This window comes from Musca autumnalis, unplaced genomic scaffold (assembly GCF_047663935.1).
Source record: "Musca autumnalis isolate F117 unplaced genomic scaffold, ASM4766393v1 scaffold_3, whole genome shotgun sequence".
Taxonomy (NCBI): domain Eukaryota; kingdom Metazoa; phylum Arthropoda; class Insecta; order Diptera; family Muscidae; genus Musca; species Musca autumnalis.
Genome location: NW_027411866.1, coordinates 212665284 through 212687715, shown reverse-complemented (window position 1 = coordinate 212687715; position 22432 = coordinate 212665284). Strand labels below are relative to the sequence as shown.

Sequence of the window (22432 nt, the reverse complement as noted above, 5' to 3'; positions counted from 1 at the left end):
GCTACACTTTGACATTAACGAAATCGACCTCGATGACTGTCAGTTTTGTCGGACCGTGTGTACTATACTTTAGGTTGGGTTATTATTAGTTTTTTTTTTTTTTAATTCCAATAGTTTGAAGACATTTCCTTGTTTTGTTTACATATACCGATGACACTAACATTACAAACATGTTGTAGTATTTATTTCATGAAATTAGGAGTTCTTAGGTTGAATTTCTCGCTACAGCAATATCATGATTTTACTCCACTATGTCCCGGTCATGATGAAATAATAAGGTGGTGTAAAACGACCAGCTGATTGGTTTCAATCTGTCAAATTTTTTGTTATTGTGAATTAATTGTATGAAAACGTAAACAAAAATTTTGACATTTTGACGAATTTTTCGCCAAAAGTGAGTTGTTGTTCTGCTACTTACGTGACCTAATACATAGATCTTAGTCCCGGTCCACTCTAGAGTGGTTTCATTGGAAATTTTTCAGGAAATTATGCGTCCCTAGATCAAGTTTCATAGTAGAGTGATATTGTAAAATTGCTGTAGCGGGGAACACGACTTTAATGTTTTCTTTTCCAATTTGTCCTTGGCCATAATATCTTGTCGCATATACATATACATAATGACTGTACTTTCGTATTTTTTCAATTCATCGGCTCCAGCCAATTCTTCCACAACAGTCCATAAATTTGTTGTAGATTTAAATTGTGCCTGCTTACGAGTTCCATCTTCCATTTGTACACATATATCAACATTGGCCACTGTACGTTTTTATCTGTCTCAGACATTTCCAGGAGACAGTTATTAGGGAGTCCACTAAAACGGAATGTTTGTGCCACAGAAACTTCCTTGTTGTGATGTTTCAAAGTAAAATCATCACTTGACAAGTTGTGTTTAGTGCAAACATCTTCCAGTATTTGAAGTAAAGTCATATAAGATGAGATCTTCACATTTTGTCGTCTTTCATTGGGCGTGAGAACCGCAACTTTTTATTTCATTTTGTAGATACATTTCAATATATGGCAATATACCGGAGCACGAAGGTAGATGCAAAAACAACAAAAATCGTTTGGTGTGCACCCATGGCACAATTATTATTATAATTGTGCCATGGTTCTTTATAATTTTTTTATTTGACAGTTAGTCGATGGTCAGACTAGCAAGGTTTGTTGAAACCAATTTCGTTAAAGTTTCTCTTCAAGTTTCGTTAGTGTCCACACACGTAAACGTGAAATATAAGATTTTCGCGTGTCCTCTTTATTTTACCATTCGCGTTTGTTGTGTTTCTAATACCAATAAAAACATAACAAACAAAAATAATCTAAAGAAAAACACAAAATAATTAATATTAATAATTAATATAATTGGTGTGTCTTTGTACTTACTAAATGTTGCTGAAACAAATTTTTCAGCTACTTTTCCATTATACAATTGTCAAAATTTGAAACATTTGTATAATTCTTACAAATTATCGAGTACGCAGACAGGCATAATATAGTTAAATAATAGTTAAATTTTCACTCTATCATTAATCAAATATTTTTTATTAAATCTTGTTATACGGCGTTTATATTATAGTTTTTTGCAGGGTTAACCTTCTTTATGAGGATTTGTTTGAAGTATATACAATGGAAATGACATTTGAAACCCAGACCCACTGGGTTAACCTTGTTATATATAAACGGCCTATTATGCTTGTTTTGTTGTTAACGTTTGCTTGAGAAAATAAAAATGAAAGAAGATGGAAGAAAAAAACTTGCAACGAATAACAAGAAGAGGCGACACCACAAACACAGAAAACCATGTACATGGGTTTCACTACTTCATACCCATCGCCTATAAACCATGGCCGTTCGTGGGACTTGATTTGGTTACGAAGTTTTTCGGCAAATCACACACACGCGACCCGAACGCAAAGTAAGAGAGCAAATGTTTTGATTTTTTTACTTCAGTCTTGTACTGAATTTCATGCAAGCAGGTTGATGCCGCTTTATTTGTTTTTTTTTTGGGTACACTGAAAAGATTTTGCAGTTGTACAGCAAATATGTGGAGGGAAGAATTTGAAAATGATTTTTTGTTTTGTATTAATATTTTTAATGACGCAGAATGCCTCGTCTGCAATGCAACAATAAAAAATGTATATCCATCTTACCTTAGGCGTCATTATAATACGCATACAAAATATCATTTAATGACGGGAAATGTTCGAAAAAAAATAATATGCCAGCTTAAAGATATGTAAAGATATGTATGAAATGTATTTGCCAAAAAGGCTAAAAGCTATAAAGGATAACAAAGGATGTCATACCAAGTGCTAAAACCCTAAGAAATCCTTTTTGCTTCGTAAAACTTTTAGAGTGTATAATTTTCACTGTGAGGTAGAAATCTATGTTGTTTAACAATTTTTATTTTTGTTATCTAAATTTATCCGAATTTCGTTAATTTTATTTTATTATATTTAAGTTAAGACCCTAATGTAAAAATATAAAAAAGAACGAAATCGCTATCATTAATTAACTCTTAGCAATCGCAGTTTTAATAACAGAAACTGAAGTGGATACTTTTGACTGTGATTTACTGTATATTATTTTTAATTTTAGTCATACAAAGCGAACGCGCGAACAATATATTTTTTCTATTTGAAAATGTTGAGTTTTTAGGCGAAGATCATTTTTAGTATTATTTTTTTTTTTTAATTTATTAATCGAGCTTTTTTATGATCTATAATGCAAATGAAAAAGGAAAGCCGACGATTCGAACCCACACACCCACCACTATGTTTGGCTCCGAACGCTAACACGCCGTGACAACTTTTTTCCTGTGTTTTTCATTTCATACTCAATATGAAAATCATCACCCTGTTCTGTCAGTGTAATTTTACCCACACATAAACAATTTAAGTGCTCGCTCTTCTTGGTCGGCTATGCTCTAGATCGACCTCCATGGTGGAGTAAAATCATAAAATTGCTGTAGTGGGGAATTCGATTTAAGAACACCTAATTTCATGAACATTTTTAATGAAATTCACGCTAGTGTGGACAAGGACTTGGGGGAACTCGATCTAATAACGCCTAATTTTATGAAATTATTTCATTCGAATCGCTCTAGTGTGGTAGTGTGTGGTCCACACTAGAGTGAATTTCATTATAAAATTTTATGAAATTAGGTGTCCTTAAATCGAATTCCCCACTACAGCAATCTCATGATTTTACTATACTATGGATCTCTTTCTAGAAACTCATAATTTCATGATGTGTTTCTTCAATAAAATCACTCTAGTGTGGACCGGGACTAGGTAGGCATAATTTCATGAAAATTAAGCATGTGGCAACTACACGGGTTCATAAAAATCTGGCAATAACCGAAATTTGGCAAAATTTTTGTTTATATGTTGCAAGCGCCAAATTTTCTTTTTTTCGTTCTGTCTGTCTTGTCTGAATACCGAAAAAAACTCGAAATATATTTACGAATGAATTTTTAATAACATAACCATCGTCATTGCGAATCAACGTGAAAATGTCGGAAGATTCAGACTATCTGTACGCATTGGAAATGCAAAAACGTCTCAATGCCTTGGAAGGAGAAGGCGATAGTGACATCGAGGAAATTGATTTTAAAAAACCACCAGCAAAGAACTTTAGCATCAAAAACAAAAAACCGCTACAGATCAAACGTAGTAATCCACATTCGAATTTGGATGAAGAGTTCCTGAATCGCACCCAGAACTTGGTGCATCCTCAATGGGAAACACTCGATCCAACACCAGATATTTTCTCATTGTTTGGGCAATTCGATACGAAATTCTTCCAAGGGCGTTTGAAATGTGTCACCTTGGAGTGGAGTAAACGTATGTACAGCTGTGCTGGCATTTGTTACTCGCGTCGTAATCGTTATGGCATGGATATTACCATACGTCTAAGTGAACCACTGCTAAAGTTAAGGACTCGCAAGGATTTGGTTGAGACAATGTTACATGAAATGATACATGCCTATTGTTTTGTACTGAACATAAGGGAAGGTAATGGTGGTCATGGTCCGAATTTTAAGAAAATTATGCACAGCATTAATACGGTGGCCGGGACAAACATTACCGTCTATCACACATTCCATGATGAAGTGCAGCTTTATAAACAACATTGGTGGCGTTGTAATGGTATATGCCAAGATCGTTCCCCATTCTTTGGCTATGTAAAAAGGTCTTCGAATCGTGCTCCTGGACCCAATGATCAATGGTGGGCAAGTCATCAAGAGGCGTGTGGTGGCACATTTATGAAAATCAAAGAACCGGAGAAGAAAAAGAAAGGCAAAGCTTCGACCAAAGAGAAGGAGAATAATACAACAAAAGTTGGCAAATCAGCATCAGCGGCGTCCACAGGATCCACAGATTTACGTAAGTTTTTTACACCACAAACAACATCTACAGCTGGTTCTGCTTCTTCATCTTCGTCAAATGTTAAGGGATTTGGTAACTTAGGTGGTGGTTTTAAAGGTGGGTTTGACATTTGGAAAATGCGTTACCGTTACTATTTCATTCCCCAAACATCAAATTTCCTCTTGCAGGACCCGTAAAAACAAATGGTGGTGGAACAATGCTACTAAATCCCAAAACCAAATCGTCTAACACTACCACCAGCAACGATAAAACACCCACAAATACTTCATCAATTGCCAAGGCATTTCCTCCCAGCTCATATCCTGGCCTATCTTCAGATCCATTTAATGTGGATTTGAATACGTCGGGAGCTGGAAGAAGTAATGCTGGTAATACTCCCCGGCCAAAACCTGTGGGAAATTTAAAAAATGTTGTAGGTTTCAAAGATATTGGTGGTTTAGGTGGTTGCAGTTCCTCATCCCCTTCTTCATCAGGTGGTGGTGGTAATCCAGGACGTGCTGTGTCAGGATTTAAAACACCATCCTCGGCTAGTTCTAGTGACTGGGGACGTGGTATGTCTTTACAATCTTCATCTGGCGCCCACAACATATCCATATCCTCAAGTCCCGAGGGTGAAGTGGTCGATCGTAAACATTTGAGAGATGTCTGGGCCAAACGTTTTGGTGGCGGTAATAGTGACGGTGGAGGTTTTCGTTGGAAATCAAATTCTAATGACAAGAGGATTAGTAATGACGTGACAGCAGGTGAGTTTAGCTTAAATAATTTTTAAAAGTATTTTTTCCTAATATTAGCCTAGTTCCGCTACATCTAAAATTAATCTAATGGCCCCCACCGCGGACATCTCTTGAGGAAATAGAAAACCTTTTCCATGTTTTTCTTTATATTTAATGAGGACAGCTCAGAGGCATTCTTTAAATGAAGACATGAGGGAATCTAATAGGTACAAGAGGTTTTCTTTATATAGCGGATATTTTCTATGGGCAAAAGAGAGATCTTTTGCAGATAAAAGATGAAAAAAATGTATAGGAAAGGATTTCGATGTACAGAAATTTTCCAGACATTAGGAGGCACCCTGTTTATATATTTCCATCGGGTTGCAATTACATTTACGGACCAAACAAACGCCGCATAGCTTACCACAGACCGTTATATGCGGTCAACAAGGTTTCTTTATCTGCACCCCAAATGCTGCTGGCTAGGAACTTGAGGACCTTGTTCCTAAATTTCAGCTTGTCGCAGATAGCTGTGGTATGAGCTGTGGCATGCTTTCGAATGTGACCCCTATAATTTTAAGGAATTTTTCACCTGTGTCGTCCATGTGGTGAACAGAGTAGCCGTAGATTTAGTGGCGGATATTTGAATATTCCTCCCGTGGAAAAAGGTGATAAAATCAGTCAAATAAGATTACGATCTCTATGCCGTCAGTAGGGGGCGGAATACAGGAGAGATAGAGGTTAAACAGTTCCGGAGATATCACCCCACCTTGGGGAACTACGTCGCATTAGATCTCTTCCTGCCGAAGTTGAACCACCACAATTTACAATGGATGATGTTGCGAATGTCATCAGGAACGCTAAGACTTCCAAAGCCTTGGGCCCTGATGGAATCTCCATGGTAAAGTTGAAACAGCTGGATGAGCCGGGAGTGGAGTATCTCACTAAAGTTCTCAACCTGTCGCTAGCCACTCACATCGTTCCCGAAGTGTGGTGAAAGCATTTCGTTTGTAAGATTCACCTCTATTGGTTGTTTATGTTGTTGTAGCCGCCTGGGTTGGCAGCCGCTGGGCGAAACGCTATGGTTTCGGGTCAATCCGTAAGAACCCGCTGCCGTGGGATTGTCTCTATTGGTATCCACGCCTGGCTTCAGTAGAGAGACAATACTAGCAAATTTCCAGAATGGTGATATGTCATAAGTCTTTGAAATTAGGATGTCTACTAAAATCCGCCATATCTTGCAACAATAGTGACTATATTGCAAAACTTCAAGATCCAACCTTAAGGCATTTCGCTTCTACGTTGATGACCATTCACCAGCTAACTAGATATCACATTAGGATTTACCTTTCAAAATGTTATGTTGTATTTCAATAATCCAATTTAATTTGTTTCTCTTTTAGGAGACTCCAAACGTCGGCGCATATCTAGCGATGCCCCCTCCTCAAATGGCAACGATGACATATTTGTGGCTGACGAAAGCAGTGGACAAAAGAAAAACAAATGGGAAGTCGTTGACGATGACCTTATGATGCAAGATCAACCACAAACGGTGATAACGCTTTCCTCCGATGATGATGACGATTCAGATACGGAAGGCTTAAAACCCAAAATCAACAAAAATATGACCATGGATCAAAGGCAAACATTGATTAAACAAGAAATTGTTGATGAATCGGTGGACTTGCTTGACGATGAAATTGAACTTATTGACGATGAATATGATGATAGTCTCATAGCAGCTGCAGAATTGGCTGATACCAGTATTATTGATGAATTCTTTGGTGAAGATACTCTCCTAAAGGAATTCAAACGGGAAAATGACTGTAAACCTTCTTCGTCGCGCCATCAAATGGATCCAGATAGTGACATCATCACTTGTCCCATTTGTCAAGGCAAAATGACAAGGGCAGTTTTTGCCGAACACCTTAATGGCTGTACTGGAATAACACGGAAAATATTACCGCCTAAGACAGCTTTAAAAAAATTGGCTGCCGTTTCCAAAGAGGCTAGACCTAAAAGGAGAAGCAAACCTTCATCATCAACCACAAGAGATATATTACGTAATGCCGGCTATTCCGATGCTGATTTGGACCAAATCCATAGTAGCATGGATGAAGATGATGATGAAGAAGAGGAATTTCTAAGGCGTTCCGGTGTAAGTAGAAGAAGTAGCACCAATAACACAACTACAGTTTCATCGCCACAAGATCTCAATTCCTCGTCAGAAGATGAAAATTCCCGAAGATTCCGTTTGCGTAATGTTTATAAGACCACCAGACAGTGTCCTGTTTGTGCCAAGGAAATTGAGGAAACGTATATGAACACCCACTTGGATGTTTGTTTACTTTAGAACCCCCATTAATGCTTTAATGAGACAAAATTTATTGTGTGTTTTCTTAAATAGAATTTGTGTTGTGTTTATGTTTTAGTTTTTGGCTTTTCTTCCTCCTCTATTCTCCTAATTAACAACAATAATAAATCGTTATCCTTATATTGCTTTATAAAATATTACCAAAATATTTGATTTTCTTACAACCTAAATATTCGATCTTCGTTAATGGTTCCCACTGAACTATCATAACATCCAGATAAGGCAGCAATATTCGTCCCGACATTGAAATATCATTGACACGACAAAAACTCTCCACATAGACTAGTTTTGTTTTTGACCTTCGTGCTAGTTTTTGTATAAATCCAGCCAAACAAAATGGTACGCACGTTCCTGGACCATTGCACAATATTAATTTTGGTTTCTCCTTGAATACCAACCAAAAACTCCATACCAAAGCATAAAGAAATGTAAACACTGTGGTAAACCAACTTTGTCCAACTTCTCTTGCTCTGGGTATATAAATGAAATCATCCTCAGCGACGGGTTGTTCAAGCTCATTCATGACTAGCTGGATTTTATCTTTGGACGTTGTATCGGTGTTGGCCACTAAAAATTTCATCGGTTTATATTTGTTGATGTCTTTGGTACGTTGAAAAATGCCTTGCAGGATGATGCACATTTCTGCGGTATGGCCACCAGAGCCTAATATACACCAAACAGGACTTGCCATGATGTCTTTTGACGGTACCTTGTTTATTCAACGTTTTTTTTTTTTTTTTGCAAAAAACACGACTGATTTGTTTTGATTGCAAAAATGTTCTAAAAAGTGGCAAAGTGTTGCCAGATTTTAGATTTATAAAAAAGGAATCAGCTGTTTGATTACTATTCAACAGCCAAACGCGGACACATTTCAGAAGAAATTAGTGGCCTGTTCCCGTACTTTATAAAGTGGTAAAAGTTGTAAAAGTCGTAAACGATTTTCATATAAATTTTGTGTGCGGGAACGCAAAATGTGTAAAGGTGGTAAAAATTGTAAAAACTTTTTAGTTCTGGAACAGAGCTTAGGTGTCCTTGATAACACTATGCAACACTGAAAATTCAAACAACTTCTAGGTCCCAATTTACATTGGGCGAGTTTACTTGCGGCAATTGTCATTTTGTAGGAGATAGAGGTGAGGCATATGGTAACCCTTTGCCTCTCAGCACCCTCTCTCACCTACAAACTGACAATTGCCGCAAGTAAACTCGCCTAATGTAAATTGGGACTAGTATGCATTTTTTGAAAGTACATATTTAGACTATAAAAACCCTAGTAGGTTTTTGTCCTGTCAGATCCAGTTCGGATTATATGGCCTCATCTAAACCGGGCTAAATCTACACTTTTTGCATTTATCAGGCCTTTATCTGAGAAACGAATAGGAATTTGCTGTCTTTAGCAATATTGTAGCCCTAAACTGGTACAACTTATCTTTTGAAAAAAAAAAACACATAAGAAAAACTCCATCTAGGGTATCAAAATCTATAAAATATAGAACATTTTACATAATTGCTGAAATTCTGGTCCGTATCCGCTAAACTATTGGGAGTTGAACCAAGTAACTTTTTGCAAAAATGTTCCAAATAAAGTTCTCAACAATTCTTTAGAACATTCTGAAACTCTAAAATGCTTACCTTATGGGTGTTTTACACGATATGTTATTTTACATATGTGTTGTCAGTTTGCGTATACATTTTGTATATAAAAAGTGACAACTCATATGTAAAAAACATATCGTGTAAAGTACCCATTATGTTGTTTCAGAGGTATTTTGCATCATATCTTTTACAACACGTATTTCGAACACAGTTGACACCAACAGTTTATTCTCGCATTTCGGATTTTACAACTTTATTGGCATTTTTATTAAATCGTCGTTGAAAAATGCACTGAAATCAACGGGATAGAGGCATTTTAGAACAATGATATGTTCTGAATAGTTATTCTCGCATTTCGGATTTTACAACTTTATTGACATTTTTATTAAATCGTCGTTGAAAAATGCACTGAAATCAACGGGATAGAGGCATTTTAGAACAATGATATGTTCTGAATAGTTGTGTATTACATTTAAGGGAATATTTTTACTAAATAAAATATTAATTTTGGCTTTTTTGCATATATTTTGAAATTTGAGGCAATAAATGTAGTTTTTCGAGTTCATTATTTTTAGAAGTCAGAAAAATTGGCATTGGTTTCAAAGTTATAGCCCCGAATTTCTTTAAAAACTCAATATTTAACCATGTTTAGATGGAGCCATAAAATCCGAGCTGGATCTGACACAACAAAACCCAACTAGGGTTTCTTGTCGTTTGGGTCTTTACTTTCAAAAAATCCTCAGTTCGAATTGTTTGCACAAGATCACCTTAAAAATGTTGCACAATGTAACTCAATATGCTGGTGCAAAGTCGAAGGTCACACTAAAGTGGTTTCATTGAAACTTTTAGGGATTCTTGAGTCGAGTTCCCCACTACAGCAACTTCATGATTTTACTCAAGTATGGACATCGACCTAGGAACCCTGGATTTCATGAAATTGTTTCACTGAAACCATCTAGTGTGACCAAGGACAAAGCAAGCAACAGGCTGATTGTGTTTCGACCTTCAAACTTCAATCAACCAGGAATTTGACTTTATATTTAAATTTGTCATTATCCTTGAGGCAAAAAGCTGTAATGCAAACGAGGTATCAGAAGTGGCTCCCAACTTTGAAACCCAGTGGGTTTGTTAAATCCGGTTATATATAAACGTACTATTACGCGCAAGTATCTTCAAGTTTTACCACTTTTTACTCGTTCTCATACTTCAAATAACACACAATTCGTTTGATAATTCGATGGTCATACTAGCACGATTTCAACATGGCGACGTCAAGTTTATAGGCGAGGGGTATGAAGTAGTGAAACCCATGTACATGGTTTTCTGTGTTTGTGGTGTTTTTCTTCCATCTTCTTTCATTTTTATTTTCTCAAGCATGTTGTTAACGAAACAAGCATAAAAAGATTTAATAAAAAATATTTGATTAATGAAAGAGTGAAAATTTAACTATTAATATTGTTACGAATGTAACTGATAGGTTTAAGTTAGTTTAGTTTAATTTCCGTTAATTTAAAAATTTGAATTGTAACGTAAAGTTTTTATTACGCAGTTACTTTATTTAAGCAACAACAACTACCATGTAGAACTCTCTTCATTATTCTAGTTGTTACTTTACCTTTTATTAATGTGCTTTTGTTTGTTTTGCCATAATCATGTAATTATCGTTTAGTTCTTACTTCTTGCATTTCGTTTATTTGTTCGTTGTTGTTGATAACTCAATATGCTGGTGCAAAGCAACAGGCTGATTGTGTTACTACCTTCAAACTTCAATCAACCAGGAATTTGATTTTATTGAATAAGTCCATAATTAAATTTGTCATTATCCTTGCGGCAAAAAGCTGTAATACAAACGAGGTATCAGAAGTGGCCCCAACTTTTGCTCTGTCCCTTTAGGCCATGTTTACATTAAAGCCTTTTTAATGAGAATTTATTTGACGTATACGCAAAGGAATTGACATTTGAAACCCAGTGGGTTTGTTAAATCCGGTTATATATAAACGTACTATTACGCGCAAGTATCAAGTTTTACCACTTTTTACTCGTTCTCATACTTCAAATAACACTCAATTCATTTGATAAGTCAATGGTCAGACTAGCACGATTTCAGCATGGCGACGTCAAGTTTATAGCATAGCCGACCAAGAAGAGCGAGCACTTAAATTGTTTATGTGTGGGTAAAATTACACTGACAGAACAGGGTGATGATTTTCATATTGAGTATGAAATGAAAAACACAGGAAAAAAGTTGTCACGGCGTGTTAGCGTTCGGAGCCAAACATAGTGGTGGGTGTGTGGGTTCGAATCGTCGGCTTTCCTTTTTCATTTGCATTATAGATCATAAAAAAGCTCGATTAATAAATTAAAAAAAAAAAATAATACTAAAAATGATCTTCGCCTAAAAACTCAACATTTTCAAATAGAAAAAATATATTGTTCGCGCGTTCGCTTTGTATGACTAAAATTAAAAATAATATACAGTAAATCACAGTCAAAAGTATCCACTTCAGTTTCTGTTATTAAAACTGCGATTGCTAAGAGTTAATTAATGATAGCGATTTCGTTCTTTTTTATATTTTTACATTAGGGTCTTAACTTAAATATAATAAAATAAAATTAACGAAATTCGGATAAATTTAGATAACAAAAATAAAAATTGTTAAACAACATAGATTTCTACCTCACAGTGAAAATTATACACTCTAAAAGTTTTACGAAGCAAAAAGGATTTCTTAGGGTTTTAGCACTTGGTATGACATCCTTTGTTATCCTTTATAGCTTTTAGCCTTTTTGGCAAATACATTTCATACATATCTTTAAGCTGGCATATTATTTTTTTTCGAACATTTCCCGTCATTAAATGATATTTTGTATGCGTATTATAATGACGCCTAAGGGAAGATGGATATACATTTTTTATTGTTGCATTGCAGACGAGGCATTCTGCGTCATTAAAAATATTAATACAAAACAAAAAATCATTTTCAAATTCTTCCCTCCACATATTTGCTGTACAACTGCAAAATCTTTTCAGTGTACCCAAAAAAAAAACAAATAAAGCGGCATCAACCTGCTTGCATGAAATTCAGTACAAGACTGAAGTAAAAAAATCAAAACATTTGCTCTCTTACTTTGCGTTCGGGTCGCGTGTGTGTGATTTGCCGAAAAACTTCGTAACCAAATCAAGTCCCACGAACGGCCATGATCTAGAGACGCATAATTTCATATAAAAATGTCAGTGAAATTACTGAAGTGTGGCCCGGGACTATGTGTCCACACACGTTAACATGAATTTTAAGATTTCTGAGTGTCCCCTTTATTTTACCATCCGCGTTGTGTTTCTCATACCAATAAAAACAAAACAAACATAAATAAACTAAAAAACAAGACAAAATAATTAACATTAATAATTAAAATAATATTATTAGTTAAATTTTCACTATTTTATTAATTAAATCTTGTTATGCATGGTAGAACAAATAGAAGGTAAAGTTAATACTACAACAAATACAACTCGAACAACAACCACAAAGGAATTTGTTTTTGTTTGTAACGTTACTGCCAGTTGTATTTGTAAACAAAACAAGGAAATGTCTATAAATTATTGGAATTTAAAAAAAAATAATAATTTTTCACATTTGGTTGAATATTTTGGTAAACATAAATGAAAATTCGTTACATTTTCAATTTTTATGTTTCCACATCATTCCACTAAATGCATAAATTCTGGCAGAAAGTAGAATTCTTGCAGAAAAGTTTGGGGTCGCTGGAAATTCATAGAAAAAGGAGAAGCTGTTTCAATTTTTTGTTTTAGAAATCAAAGAAGCACATGTTTATTAGGGCTTTATTTTTTTAAATTTTAACAAAATACCTCACATATTAACAAACGTTGTATCGCCTCTACAAGCGGGGATTTACTGCGCGGCTTATCGTTCGAACTTGGAGGAGGTTACATATCATTGATATGAAGAAGTTTTTCTGGGAAATGGTTTTTTCCGAATGATATATTTTTTTCCCCCAAAAAATATATGTCCCTAATGTACATCGAAATATAAATAAATGTATAAAATGTCATATAAAATTTGACACTAACGTTACAACCCAGTTCAGTCAGCTGTGTATTGCTGCTACCTTTCCTTATTCTACCATGCTTGTTATGCTTGTTTTGTTGTCAACGTTTGCTTCAGAAAATAAAAATGGAAGAAAAAAACTTGCATCGAATAATAAAAAGAACCAACACAACAAAGACAGAAAACCATGTACATGGGTTTCACTACTTCATACCCCTCGCCTATAAACTTGACGTCGCCATGTTGAAATCGTGCTAGTCTGACCATCGACTTATTGGGCTCCTTCGCCAACCTGCTTTACATCATTGCAAAGATGGGATTTTCTACTTTCATAGTCAGACTTTGCTTTTGGAATGTCCCCAACCAATGCTGTGTTATTCGTCGTTATTATTAAAATCGCAAAAATGCAAGTACCCATGGTGGAATAAGAAGGTGTTACATCAAATCATGTCAAACGTCAAATTTGCTCACAATAATGCATTACTGTGGATTGCTTGTTTACGTTTTGTATGTGATTTTATTCACAATAATGCATTTTGACAACTGGTATGAAGATCAGCTGTTTTTGGCGCTACACCTTAATATTCCACCATGGTACAATTACAAACCCAGCAAACACAATGTCGGACGTCCGACACGTCTGCTCAAAGTCGGAAGTTTTTTCCGACACGTCTGACCGAATTCGGTCCGAACTCTGTCCGATTAGTCTGACGAACTTTTTCCCTCTCTCTCTCTCTCTCTCTGAAGGGATTTTTCGGAACAAATTTCCTTTACCGACCCTTCGCAGAAAAAATCCAAAAATTTTGTTTTAATTCGCAAGTATTCTTAAGTAGCCGGCCTTCGGCCGGGGATTTAAGACTTTTTCCTATGGACAGGAGCGAATTTCGGCTACGCGAACAAACTTTTTTTAAATCGTAAATTTTTTCCCAAGTAAACAAGGGAATTTTTGGAACTTCGGAGGCCTATATCTCGGTAAGTATACATTTTCCCAACAAAAGAAATACATTGTTGGAATCGGCATGAAAAGCACTATCTGTGGTAATTTTTTCATAATTTTCTGCGGTGGGTCGGTAAAGGAAAGATATGCCGATTTTTCTTATTTTTTCTCTTGTGCTGCTTTGGCTATATTCATTGTAAATAAGCAGAGAGAAAAGAATTTTACATGTTGCGCTCGCACATGTTGGGCAAATTGTGTGTATTTCTTGATGTGCCGATGAAGTGCGAACGAAAAAATGAGTGCTCGGGTTTTAATTTCTGTGACGGAGAACAAATTTGGTTTATTTTTGTTATGCGTGTTGATGCATGATAGTGTTTAAAGATCATTCATAGTGAACCGTTGTATACACATTTGTTTATTTTTATAAAGTTAATGAAAGTAAATATTTTTTCGTCAAACTTCAACGCTATTTCGTGGAAAGTCATATGTTTTATAAATATTGCCAAAGTTAAGTTTCTTTAGTCCCAATTTACATTAGGCGAGTTTACTTGCGGCAATTGTCAGTTTGTAGGTGAGAGAGGGTGCTGAGAGGCAAAGGGTTACCATATGCCTCACCTCTCTCTCCTACAAAATGACAATTGCCGCAAGTAAACTCGCCCAATGTAAATTGGGACTTATACTTTCATGTATATCAACTTTTAACTTTTGTATGTGAAGACATGTATTTTTTTCATATATTAATAAAATGGTTTTACATATTTCACAGATTTAATAAAACGTACGGATTTAATAAAACCACTGAGTTTCGAATATCAATTCCGTTAGGTCAAATAAGTCCTCATAGAGAAGGTTAACCTTGCAAAAATCTATAATATAAACAGGCTATAAGATGATATTAAAACCCTTCATATGTTTATAGTAGGCGAACAAACATTTAAATTTAAGGATTTTAAGTTTTCATGAATTAACTGTGTACATTTTACACTTTTAAATAATAAAAACAAATTCTGTGCGAACGGCGGTAAATAAATCAGAAATTCATACAATAGTTCATCAGACTTCGGACCGTATTCGGTCCGAAAGTCGTCCAAAAATTCCGAATTTCATAAGATTTTTCTTCCGAATTCGGACCGATATCTGTCCGAACGTCGGTTAATAAATCAGAAATTCATACGACAGTTCACCAGAATTCGGACCGAATTCGGTCCGAAAGTCTGCAAAAACTTCCGATTTTCATCCGAATTTCGGTCAGAGAACACGTCAACCACGCCATATGACTTTCGGTCAGAGTTCGGACCGAATTCGCATCCGAACTCGGATGTTTTTTCCGACTTTCGGATCGAATTCGGTCCGAATTCGGATGTTTATTCCGATTTTGGTTTGCTGGGAAGGTACATGGTACAATTAAAAAGGTAGAAACAACGGCGAATTGCTACAACAAAGCAACTTTTTTTGTAATGTAAACTGTCAAAATTTTCGCCAAATGGTCTCTTGTTGTCTCTTTTTATCGCTTGTGTTTGTCTATAAGGTCAACACATGCTATCTCTTACATACCGAGTCATATGGTTTTTTGTTTTGATTTTTCATGGCGAATTCCTAGTTTTTTGACGTTTTAGATTCGATCAGCTGGGCTGAGGCATCTACCTTTGTAATTGTACCATGAATTGGGCCATGGTTCTCTCAACATATATAAACAGCTGATTCATTATTATTCTCACATTGTTATTGTATACACGCGAAAGAGAAACACATATTGACCGGACGACACGTTGTTTATCTTTGAATTTTAATTTATTACCAAAAAAAAAAGAACAACGAAAATAAAGAAATATGACGACCATATTTTATGTGGATCCAGAATTAGTCATTGCCCTAAATAGGCGTGTGATATTTGTGAATCCCAATGATTTGCAAATATTTAAAGAAATACTTTTGCCTGAAGATTTAACCCAATGTGGTTTAAAAGAAGGAACCAACGAAGACGCTGAACAAGATGGTGAGAAACCACAGAAACCCAACCATGCAAAGGAACAACCCACAATACAACATGTTAAAATGTCACCCAATCGCCAATTAGCTGCTGTTACTACATCGGGACAAAAAGCCGTGTTGTTATATTCATTACGTCCAGAACATGCCAAATTGGTCTCGGTTAGACCACTGGCTCGGGCATCTAGTGCAGTTACATTTAGTTCCGATTCTAAACGTCTGTTGGTATGTGACAAGACAGGTGATTGTTATGAATATAGTTGTGTAAATTTTGAAGCTGCTCCTAAAATCTTGCTGGGACATTTAAGTATTGTTTATGATGTCTTGTGGTCGGCGGATGAAAAGTACATTGTGACCTGTGATAGAGATGATAAAATACGTGTTACCAATTATCCAGAAACAGCAGAAATCCATACCTATTGTTTGGGCCACAAAGAATTTGTTGCTGGCATGGTGTTTTTAAATGACAACACCTTGCTATCAGTTTCCGGTGATAAGACATTGAAAGTGTGGAATTACAAAGAAGGCAAAGAATTGAAGAGCGTGGAATTACCAGCACCTGGTATTAAGTTAGCTTTAAAATGTCTCGATGTCAATAAATATGAGCTGTCAGTGTTGCTGCATCAACCCAATGAATGTGTTATACAGTATCAAATAACAGGCGGAGAAGGAGAGAGTGGACAATTTGAATTTAATGCTGGTGATGTATTAAGTTTTCCTGATGTGATTTGCTGTAATTTGGCATATGCTGGAGATCGTTTGTATGTGGTGGGTGTTGTCAATGATCATCTGACAATTAGATTATCACCTGCAAGTCCTGATGCTCCCGAAAATTGGTTAAGTGTAATGGAAGAACAATTTAAAGAGTACCACTGGACACCTGAAGATATCTCAGCATGGTTTAAAAAGAAATTCGATAATGTTAGCGAATATTTAGAACGTAAAAAGAGACGTATTGAAGAGAAACAAAAATAAAAGTACAATTCGACGCCTCCAAACAATAGTATGCTAAGTCGACTTAGCATGTTTTCAAGTTCTTTACATTTTTATATTTAACGTCCTTTAACTTAAATTGTGTCAAATTTTGGTAATGATCGGACAATCCGAACAGAAGTTATAAACAAATATTTACTTAGCATAGTACTGAAGTTCAAAAAAATGCCCAAACTTTGAGAGCTTCTCCTGCAAAACACACTTTTTAGACTTAGCATACTATTATTTGGAGGTGTCGAATTATTTTCTATTTTACAAATATTGTTGTGTATTTCCTTATGTGGGGGAGTAGCAAACAAGCAAATAAATGTTTAAATTAGAATGATTTTTTCGAAGGTTTTTATATGTGTGTAAAAATAAGGTATGGATTTTCGTATTTCTTAGACAGGCTTGTAATCCAATTTGCTTTCCAATTTCTTATTATCGGATACTTTGCGTACGGCTTTCATGAAATCTTCTTGGATGACATATTCTCGTTCAGCTCTGTAAAAAAGGAAAAGTGAATAATGGGTTTTAGTTTTTGGATGTGATATGTATCCTTGGGAGCCCTTGGTGTCCTCTTTACAATGATATATATTGTGGAATTTTATATTTCCATTATATGGGCCCTGACTTGAACTGATTTGATTTGGCCGAAGGCCGGCCAATAACAAACATGTATACTTGTTAACTGGAGACTATAGCTTATCCGGTGTTGGACATCAAGAGCTTTACAATGGTACACATATTGCCAAAAACAGAGACATAAAATCAAGGATGCTTAGAACTTTAATGGCCCATATCTCGGAGTGCTTGGATGGACTTCCACAACAAAAAAATATATGTTGTTGTAAACAGGACACTAAAGGCTATCAGAGGTAGACATGACAACGAAATCCGCGAGGAGGCCTTCAACCTGAAATTAAATCAATTTTTATTTGAGTATATTCCACTTACCTAATTGCAAAAAGACCAGCTTCGGTACAAACATTACGCAAATCAGCACCATTGAAATTATCGGAAAGTTTTACAATGGCTTCATAATCGATTTCTCCATGTTTGGCAATTTTTTGGGCATGGATTTTCAAGATTTCCATTCTATTAAAATAACAACAAAAAATTAAACAAATGTAAATACATATACCGAATTCATTTCTAACCCACCTTGCTTGTTCATTTGGCAGTGGAATTTCAATTTTACGATCCAAACGACCGGGACGCAGTAGGGCAGGATCCAAAGTATCGGGACGATTTGTGGCCATAATAATCTTTACCTGACCCAAAGCATCGAAACCATCCATTTGATTCAGCAGTTCCATAAGGGTACGTTGAATTTCACGATCAGCTGATGTACCCTCGGAGAAACGTCTACCACCAATGGCATCAATTTCATCCATGAAAATAATACATGGCTGATGATCGCGAGCATAGTTGAACATTTCACGAATCAAACGTGCCGATTCACCAATATATTTATCAACAATGGCAGATGAGACAACTTTTAAGAAATTAGCATCCAATTGGGAAGCTACAGCTCGAGCGAGTAAAGTTTTACCCGTACCGGGTGGACCATATAGTAAGCAACCTTTGGGTGGTGTAATACCAACACGTAAGAAAAGTTCAGGGTTCAGCAGAGGCAGTTCAATAACTTCACGCAGCTCACGAATTTGATCAGAAAGGCCACCAATTGCAGAATATTTAACATCACCAGGATCTTCGTGGGACATATTGTAGACCAAGGGGTCAACTTCGCGTGGCAAATAACGCATTATGGTCAAGGTTGTCATATCCAAGGCAACACGAGTGCCTGACTTTAGCTTGGTTTTGTCCAATTGACGACGGCAGCCAACAACATAACGTGGACCATTGGTGGCCTTGACAATAACTATGGAAATCCATACAATTATTATGAGTAAGCAATGATTATGCGGAACATATTAAAAGTGGGGGTTCTTTAAAAATGCAACAACAGAAGTGTGAACTTGCCACAAATTAATTTTATGTTATATTTATTAGATCTAAATGTTCCCTTTCGTAATATGCGAAATTACATACCACTTAAACTTCCTGTAGTCAAACTATGAATTAAATAATCCGTTTCGGTCCATATGCGAGGTCTATAAAAAACCGTGGGACGATCGAAAACAAAAAACTTTTGGCATACACAAGATATAGACCAAGGATTACTCAATCTTTCCACAATCTTTCAAACTTGAAAACTCAAAAAGTTCTAAGACGATTTTTGGGGGAAATGACAATATTTTCTTGGCTATTTTTATCTGAGAACATAGTTCCCATCAAAAACTAACACCATTGTAGTCTTTTGCCAGAACAAAATATTTATTAACTTGTATATGTTTGGCATTTTATATCGAGTTTCTTGGCCACCACTCTTAATTCGAACATACTCGGTATGAGGATTCCATCGTCTCTACGGTTTGCCTATTCTTTTGGCCTTCTATGAAAAGAATTTTTGGTCCTCTATGCATCTTTGTTTTTATCCGGGAAGACCTTTTTGGTCCCCTGCATTTCTACCCTTCTTATTCTAAAATTTCATTGCAATGCCACCAAACTTGTCTTTTCGTCTTCCCATACTTACATTTGTCTTCGGTTAGCTGCTTCAACACCTCACCCACAATTTGGCCAACACTTTGTAGCGCCTTCAAATCGTTTTCAGATTTGTCATATTGTTTTGTCAATTCTTTTATTTCCTCACGTTCTAAAAATTAGAATAAAACAAATTAAGAGATATTCAAGTGGGCTGCTTTTGCGGCATCAACTTACTTTCTTTCAGTCTTGAATCAACCTCTTTGTGTTCCAATAACTTTTTTCTATATTCAAAGAGAGCTTTCTCCCGCACTCCATCAGCAGGAACAGTACCAGTAGTCATTTTTATATTTTACTTATTTTCGAATACTATTTTATTAATATGAGATTAAAGAAACGCTTAATTTCTTTATATTTTCTTCAATTGCGTGAATTTGCAAATTTATGTTGTCAGTAATGCTTCTTCTTTTTCCATAGGCCGCAATCGCTTGTCATTGTCATGGGAAGTGTTCAGAGTGGTATGATTCTTTCAATTGTTAAACAAGTACAACCTAATAAAAGAGCGGACTCTTAAATGGACGTTCTACCTTTTTTGTTGTAATTAAGCAAAACTGTTTTTTATACCCTCCACCCATGGCAGAACAAATATAAGGTAATGCCGGGCATACACTATGGGCATGCACGACAGCATTTGTAATAGTATTAGTAAATTTTGAAGTTTTTGTCAATGTATTTGGGAGTAGTTTTGGCAGGATTGAAATCAAAATAGTTTTGATTTTGTAAATGAACCCCTTTCAATCCGATGAATTTTGTTTATTTTCCAAGTAACCAACAAATAATTTTTGAAAACAACAAATATTATTTGTGAGTAAATTAAAAATTTGGAAAACTTCAACACAAAATCGAGTTCTGGAGGAAAATTCATCATTTTTTGCAATATGGATTGAAGGAATGCCACACACTATTCAATCACACACGTACACAAGGGTTCATTTAGCAGTGCAGTTTGGCAGTATAGTGTATGCCCCGCATAAAGTTAATACTACAACAAATACAACTCGAACAACAACCACAAAGGAATTTGTTTTTGTTTGTAACGTTACTGCCAGTTGTATTTGTAAACAAAACAAGGAAATGTCTATAAATTTTTGGAATTTAAAAAACTAATAATTTTTCACATTTTGTTGAATATTTTGGAAAACATGAATGAAAATTCGTTACATTTTCAATTTTTATGTTTTCACATCATTGCACTAAATGCATAAATTCTCGCAGAAAGTAGAATTCTTGCAGAAAAGTTTGGGGTCGCTGGAAATTCATAGAAAAAGGAGAAGCTGTTTCAATGTTTTGTTTCAGAAATCAAAGAAGCACATACATATTTATTAGGGCTTTATTTTTTTTAAATTTTAACAAAATACCTCACATATTAACAAACGTTGTATCGCCTCTACAAGCGGGGATTTACTGCGCGGCTTATCGTTCGAACTTGGAGGAGGTTACATATCATTGATATGAAGAAGTCTTTCTGGGAAATGTTTTTTTCCGAATGATATATTTTTTTCTCAAAAAATATATGTCCCCAATGTACATTGAAATAGAAATAAATGTATAAAATGTCATATGAAATTTGACACTAACGTTACAACCCAGTTCAGTCAGCTGTGTATTGCTGCTACCTTTTCTTATTCTACCATGCCCTCCACCATAGGATGGGGGTATATTAAGTTTGTCATTCCGTTTGTAACTACTCGAAATAATCATTGTAGACCCCACAAAGTATATGTATATATTCTTGATCAGCGTGCAATTCTACATCGATATAGCCATGTCCATCGCTCTAGCGTCCGAACGGATTGACGTAGGTTGATGAAATTTTGGGAAAATATGTTATATTTACGTAGGACTTATGGTATTGAAAGCGGGCTATGTAGGTCCACGCTTTCGTATAGCCCCCATACAAAATGAAGCGTGACGCGTCGTCGTTTTAAGGAATTTGGCCCATTTTACCACCGAATTGGTTGTAATTTGGTACTTTGTGTCTCCAGAGGCCAAAAAATATTCCTACTAAATTTGGGTTATATAGATCCACGTTTTGGTATAGCCCCCATATAAAGTACGCGTCATTTTAATATATTTTGAATGTATTAGACCCATTTGACCAAAGAATCGGTTGTAACTTTGTATTTTGTGTTTGCAGAGGCTAAGAAACATTTCTACCATAAAATGTTTATATAGGTCCACGTGTTGAAATAGCCCCCATAATACTATATCTTCCGATTTTCGATATTTTGAACGTTTTAGACTCATTATCACACCGAGATGGCTGAAATTTGGTATTTAGTCTTCTTTAGGCGTATAAAACTTTCCCCCCAGAAATTTGTAGGTATAGGTCCACGCCATCATATAGCCCCCATAGAACGGTACCTTCCGAATTTCGGTATTTTGAAGGTTGTGGCCACATTAATCCACCGAAATGGCTGAAATTTGTGGTGGAGGGTATAAAATGTTCGGCCTGACCGAACTTAACGCTTTTCTTACTTGCATGGTACAATAATACAGGTAGTATTATCAAGCCAGCTGATGGTAACATAATGTGTCAATTGCATTGAATTGATGTCAAATTTTGACATCTTATGTTACCAACAATTGCAGATGCGGCTACCTGTGTATTTGTACCATGCTTACTTGTTTAATTTTCAATGAAATCTATGAACAAAAAACTCTTTGAGATCAAAAAGAAAATGAATGTTTTTATTAATTGTTATCTTTGATTGGGGAAAGCCGTCTACATAAAACTCCGTACACACTATAGCTTTTTCCCGGGTTAACCTTCTTTATGAGGATTTGTT

At 35.7% G+C, this 22432-nt stretch overlaps 4 protein-coding genes across 4 annotated transcripts; 2 read left to right on the top strand and 2 right to left on the bottom strand.

Annotated features, from left to right (window-relative positions):
- Nucleotides 1-3106: 3106 nt before the first annotated feature.
- mh (DNA-dependent metalloprotease SPRTN) lies at nt 3107-7610 on the top strand. The gene is made up of 3 exons (XM_073976504.1): nt 3107-4484; nt 4556-5131; nt 6505-7610. Exons 1-3 carry the CDS (start codon nt 3512-3514, stop codon nt 7452-7454), a joined length of 2499 nt encoding a protein of 832 aa, XP_073832605.1. The 5' UTR covers nt 3107-3511; the 3' UTR covers nt 7455-7610.
- Nucleotides 7485-8257, bottom strand: Alg14 (ALG14, UDP-N-acetylglucosaminyltransferase subunit). The gene has a single exon (XM_073976508.1). It carries the CDS (start codon nt 8164-8166, stop codon nt 7603-7605), a length of 564 nt encoding a protein of 187 aa, XP_073832609.1. The 5' UTR covers nt 8167-8257; the 3' UTR covers nt 7485-7602.
- Nucleotides 8258-15795: 7538 nt separating this feature from the next.
- Nucleotides 15796-17316, top strand: wuho (tRNA (guanine-N(7)-)-methyltransferase non-catalytic subunit wuho). Its single transcript, XM_073976507.1, has one exon. The coding sequence runs from the start codon at nt 15906-15908 to the stop codon at nt 17037-17039; it is 1134 nt and encodes a 377-aa protein (XP_073832608.1). The 5' UTR covers nt 15796-15905; the 3' UTR covers nt 17040-17316.
- Rpt4 (Regulatory particle triple-A ATPase 4) lies at nt 17301-20131 on the bottom strand. The gene is made up of 5 exons (XM_073976506.1): nt 19821-20131; nt 19636-19755; nt 18201-18921; nt 17994-18134; nt 17301-17540 (listed from the first exon to the last, which is right to left on the bottom strand). The coding sequence occupies exons 1-5, from the start codon at nt 19924-19926 to the stop codon at nt 17438-17440; spliced, it is 1191 nt and encodes a 396-aa protein (XP_073832607.1). The 5' UTR covers nt 19927-20131; the 3' UTR covers nt 17301-17437.
- Between the last annotated feature and the right edge of the window lie 2301 nt (nt 20132-22432).

Excerpts from the sequence above, each read along its gene's own strand:
- mh (XM_073976504.1), top strand. The coding sequence starts at position 3,512 with ATGTCGGAAGATTCAGACTATCTGTACGCATTGGAAATGCAAAAACGT. Across the intron at positions 4,485-4,555 it reads CTTAGGTGGTGGTTTTAAAG|GACCCGTAAAAACAAATGGT; the intron begins GTGGGTTTGACA and ends TTCCTCTTGCAG. Across the intron at positions 5,132-6,504 it reads TAGTAATGACGTGACAGCAG|GAGACTCCAAACGTCGGCGC; the intron begins GTGAGTTTAGCT and ends TTTCTCTTTTAG.
- wuho (XM_073976507.1), top strand. The coding sequence starts at position 15,906 with ATGACGACCATATTTTATGTGGATCCAGAATTAGTCATTGCCCTAAAT.
- Rpt4 (XM_073976506.1), bottom strand. The coding sequence starts at position 19,926 with ATGACTACTGGTACTGTTCCTGCTGATGGAGTGCGGGAGAAAGCTCTC. Across the intron at positions 18,922-19,635 it reads GCAGCTAACCGAAGACAAAT|TTATTGTCAAGGCCACCAAT; the intron begins GTAAGTATGGGA and ends GGATTTCCATAG. Across the intron at positions 18,135-18,200 it reads CTGCCAAATGAACAAGCAAG|AATGGAAATCTTGAAAATCC; the intron begins GTGGGTTAGAAA and ends TTATTTTAATAG.
- Alg14 (XM_073976508.1), bottom strand. The coding sequence starts at position 8,166 with ATGGCAAGTCCTGTTTGGTGTATATTAGGCTCTGGTGGCCATACCGCA.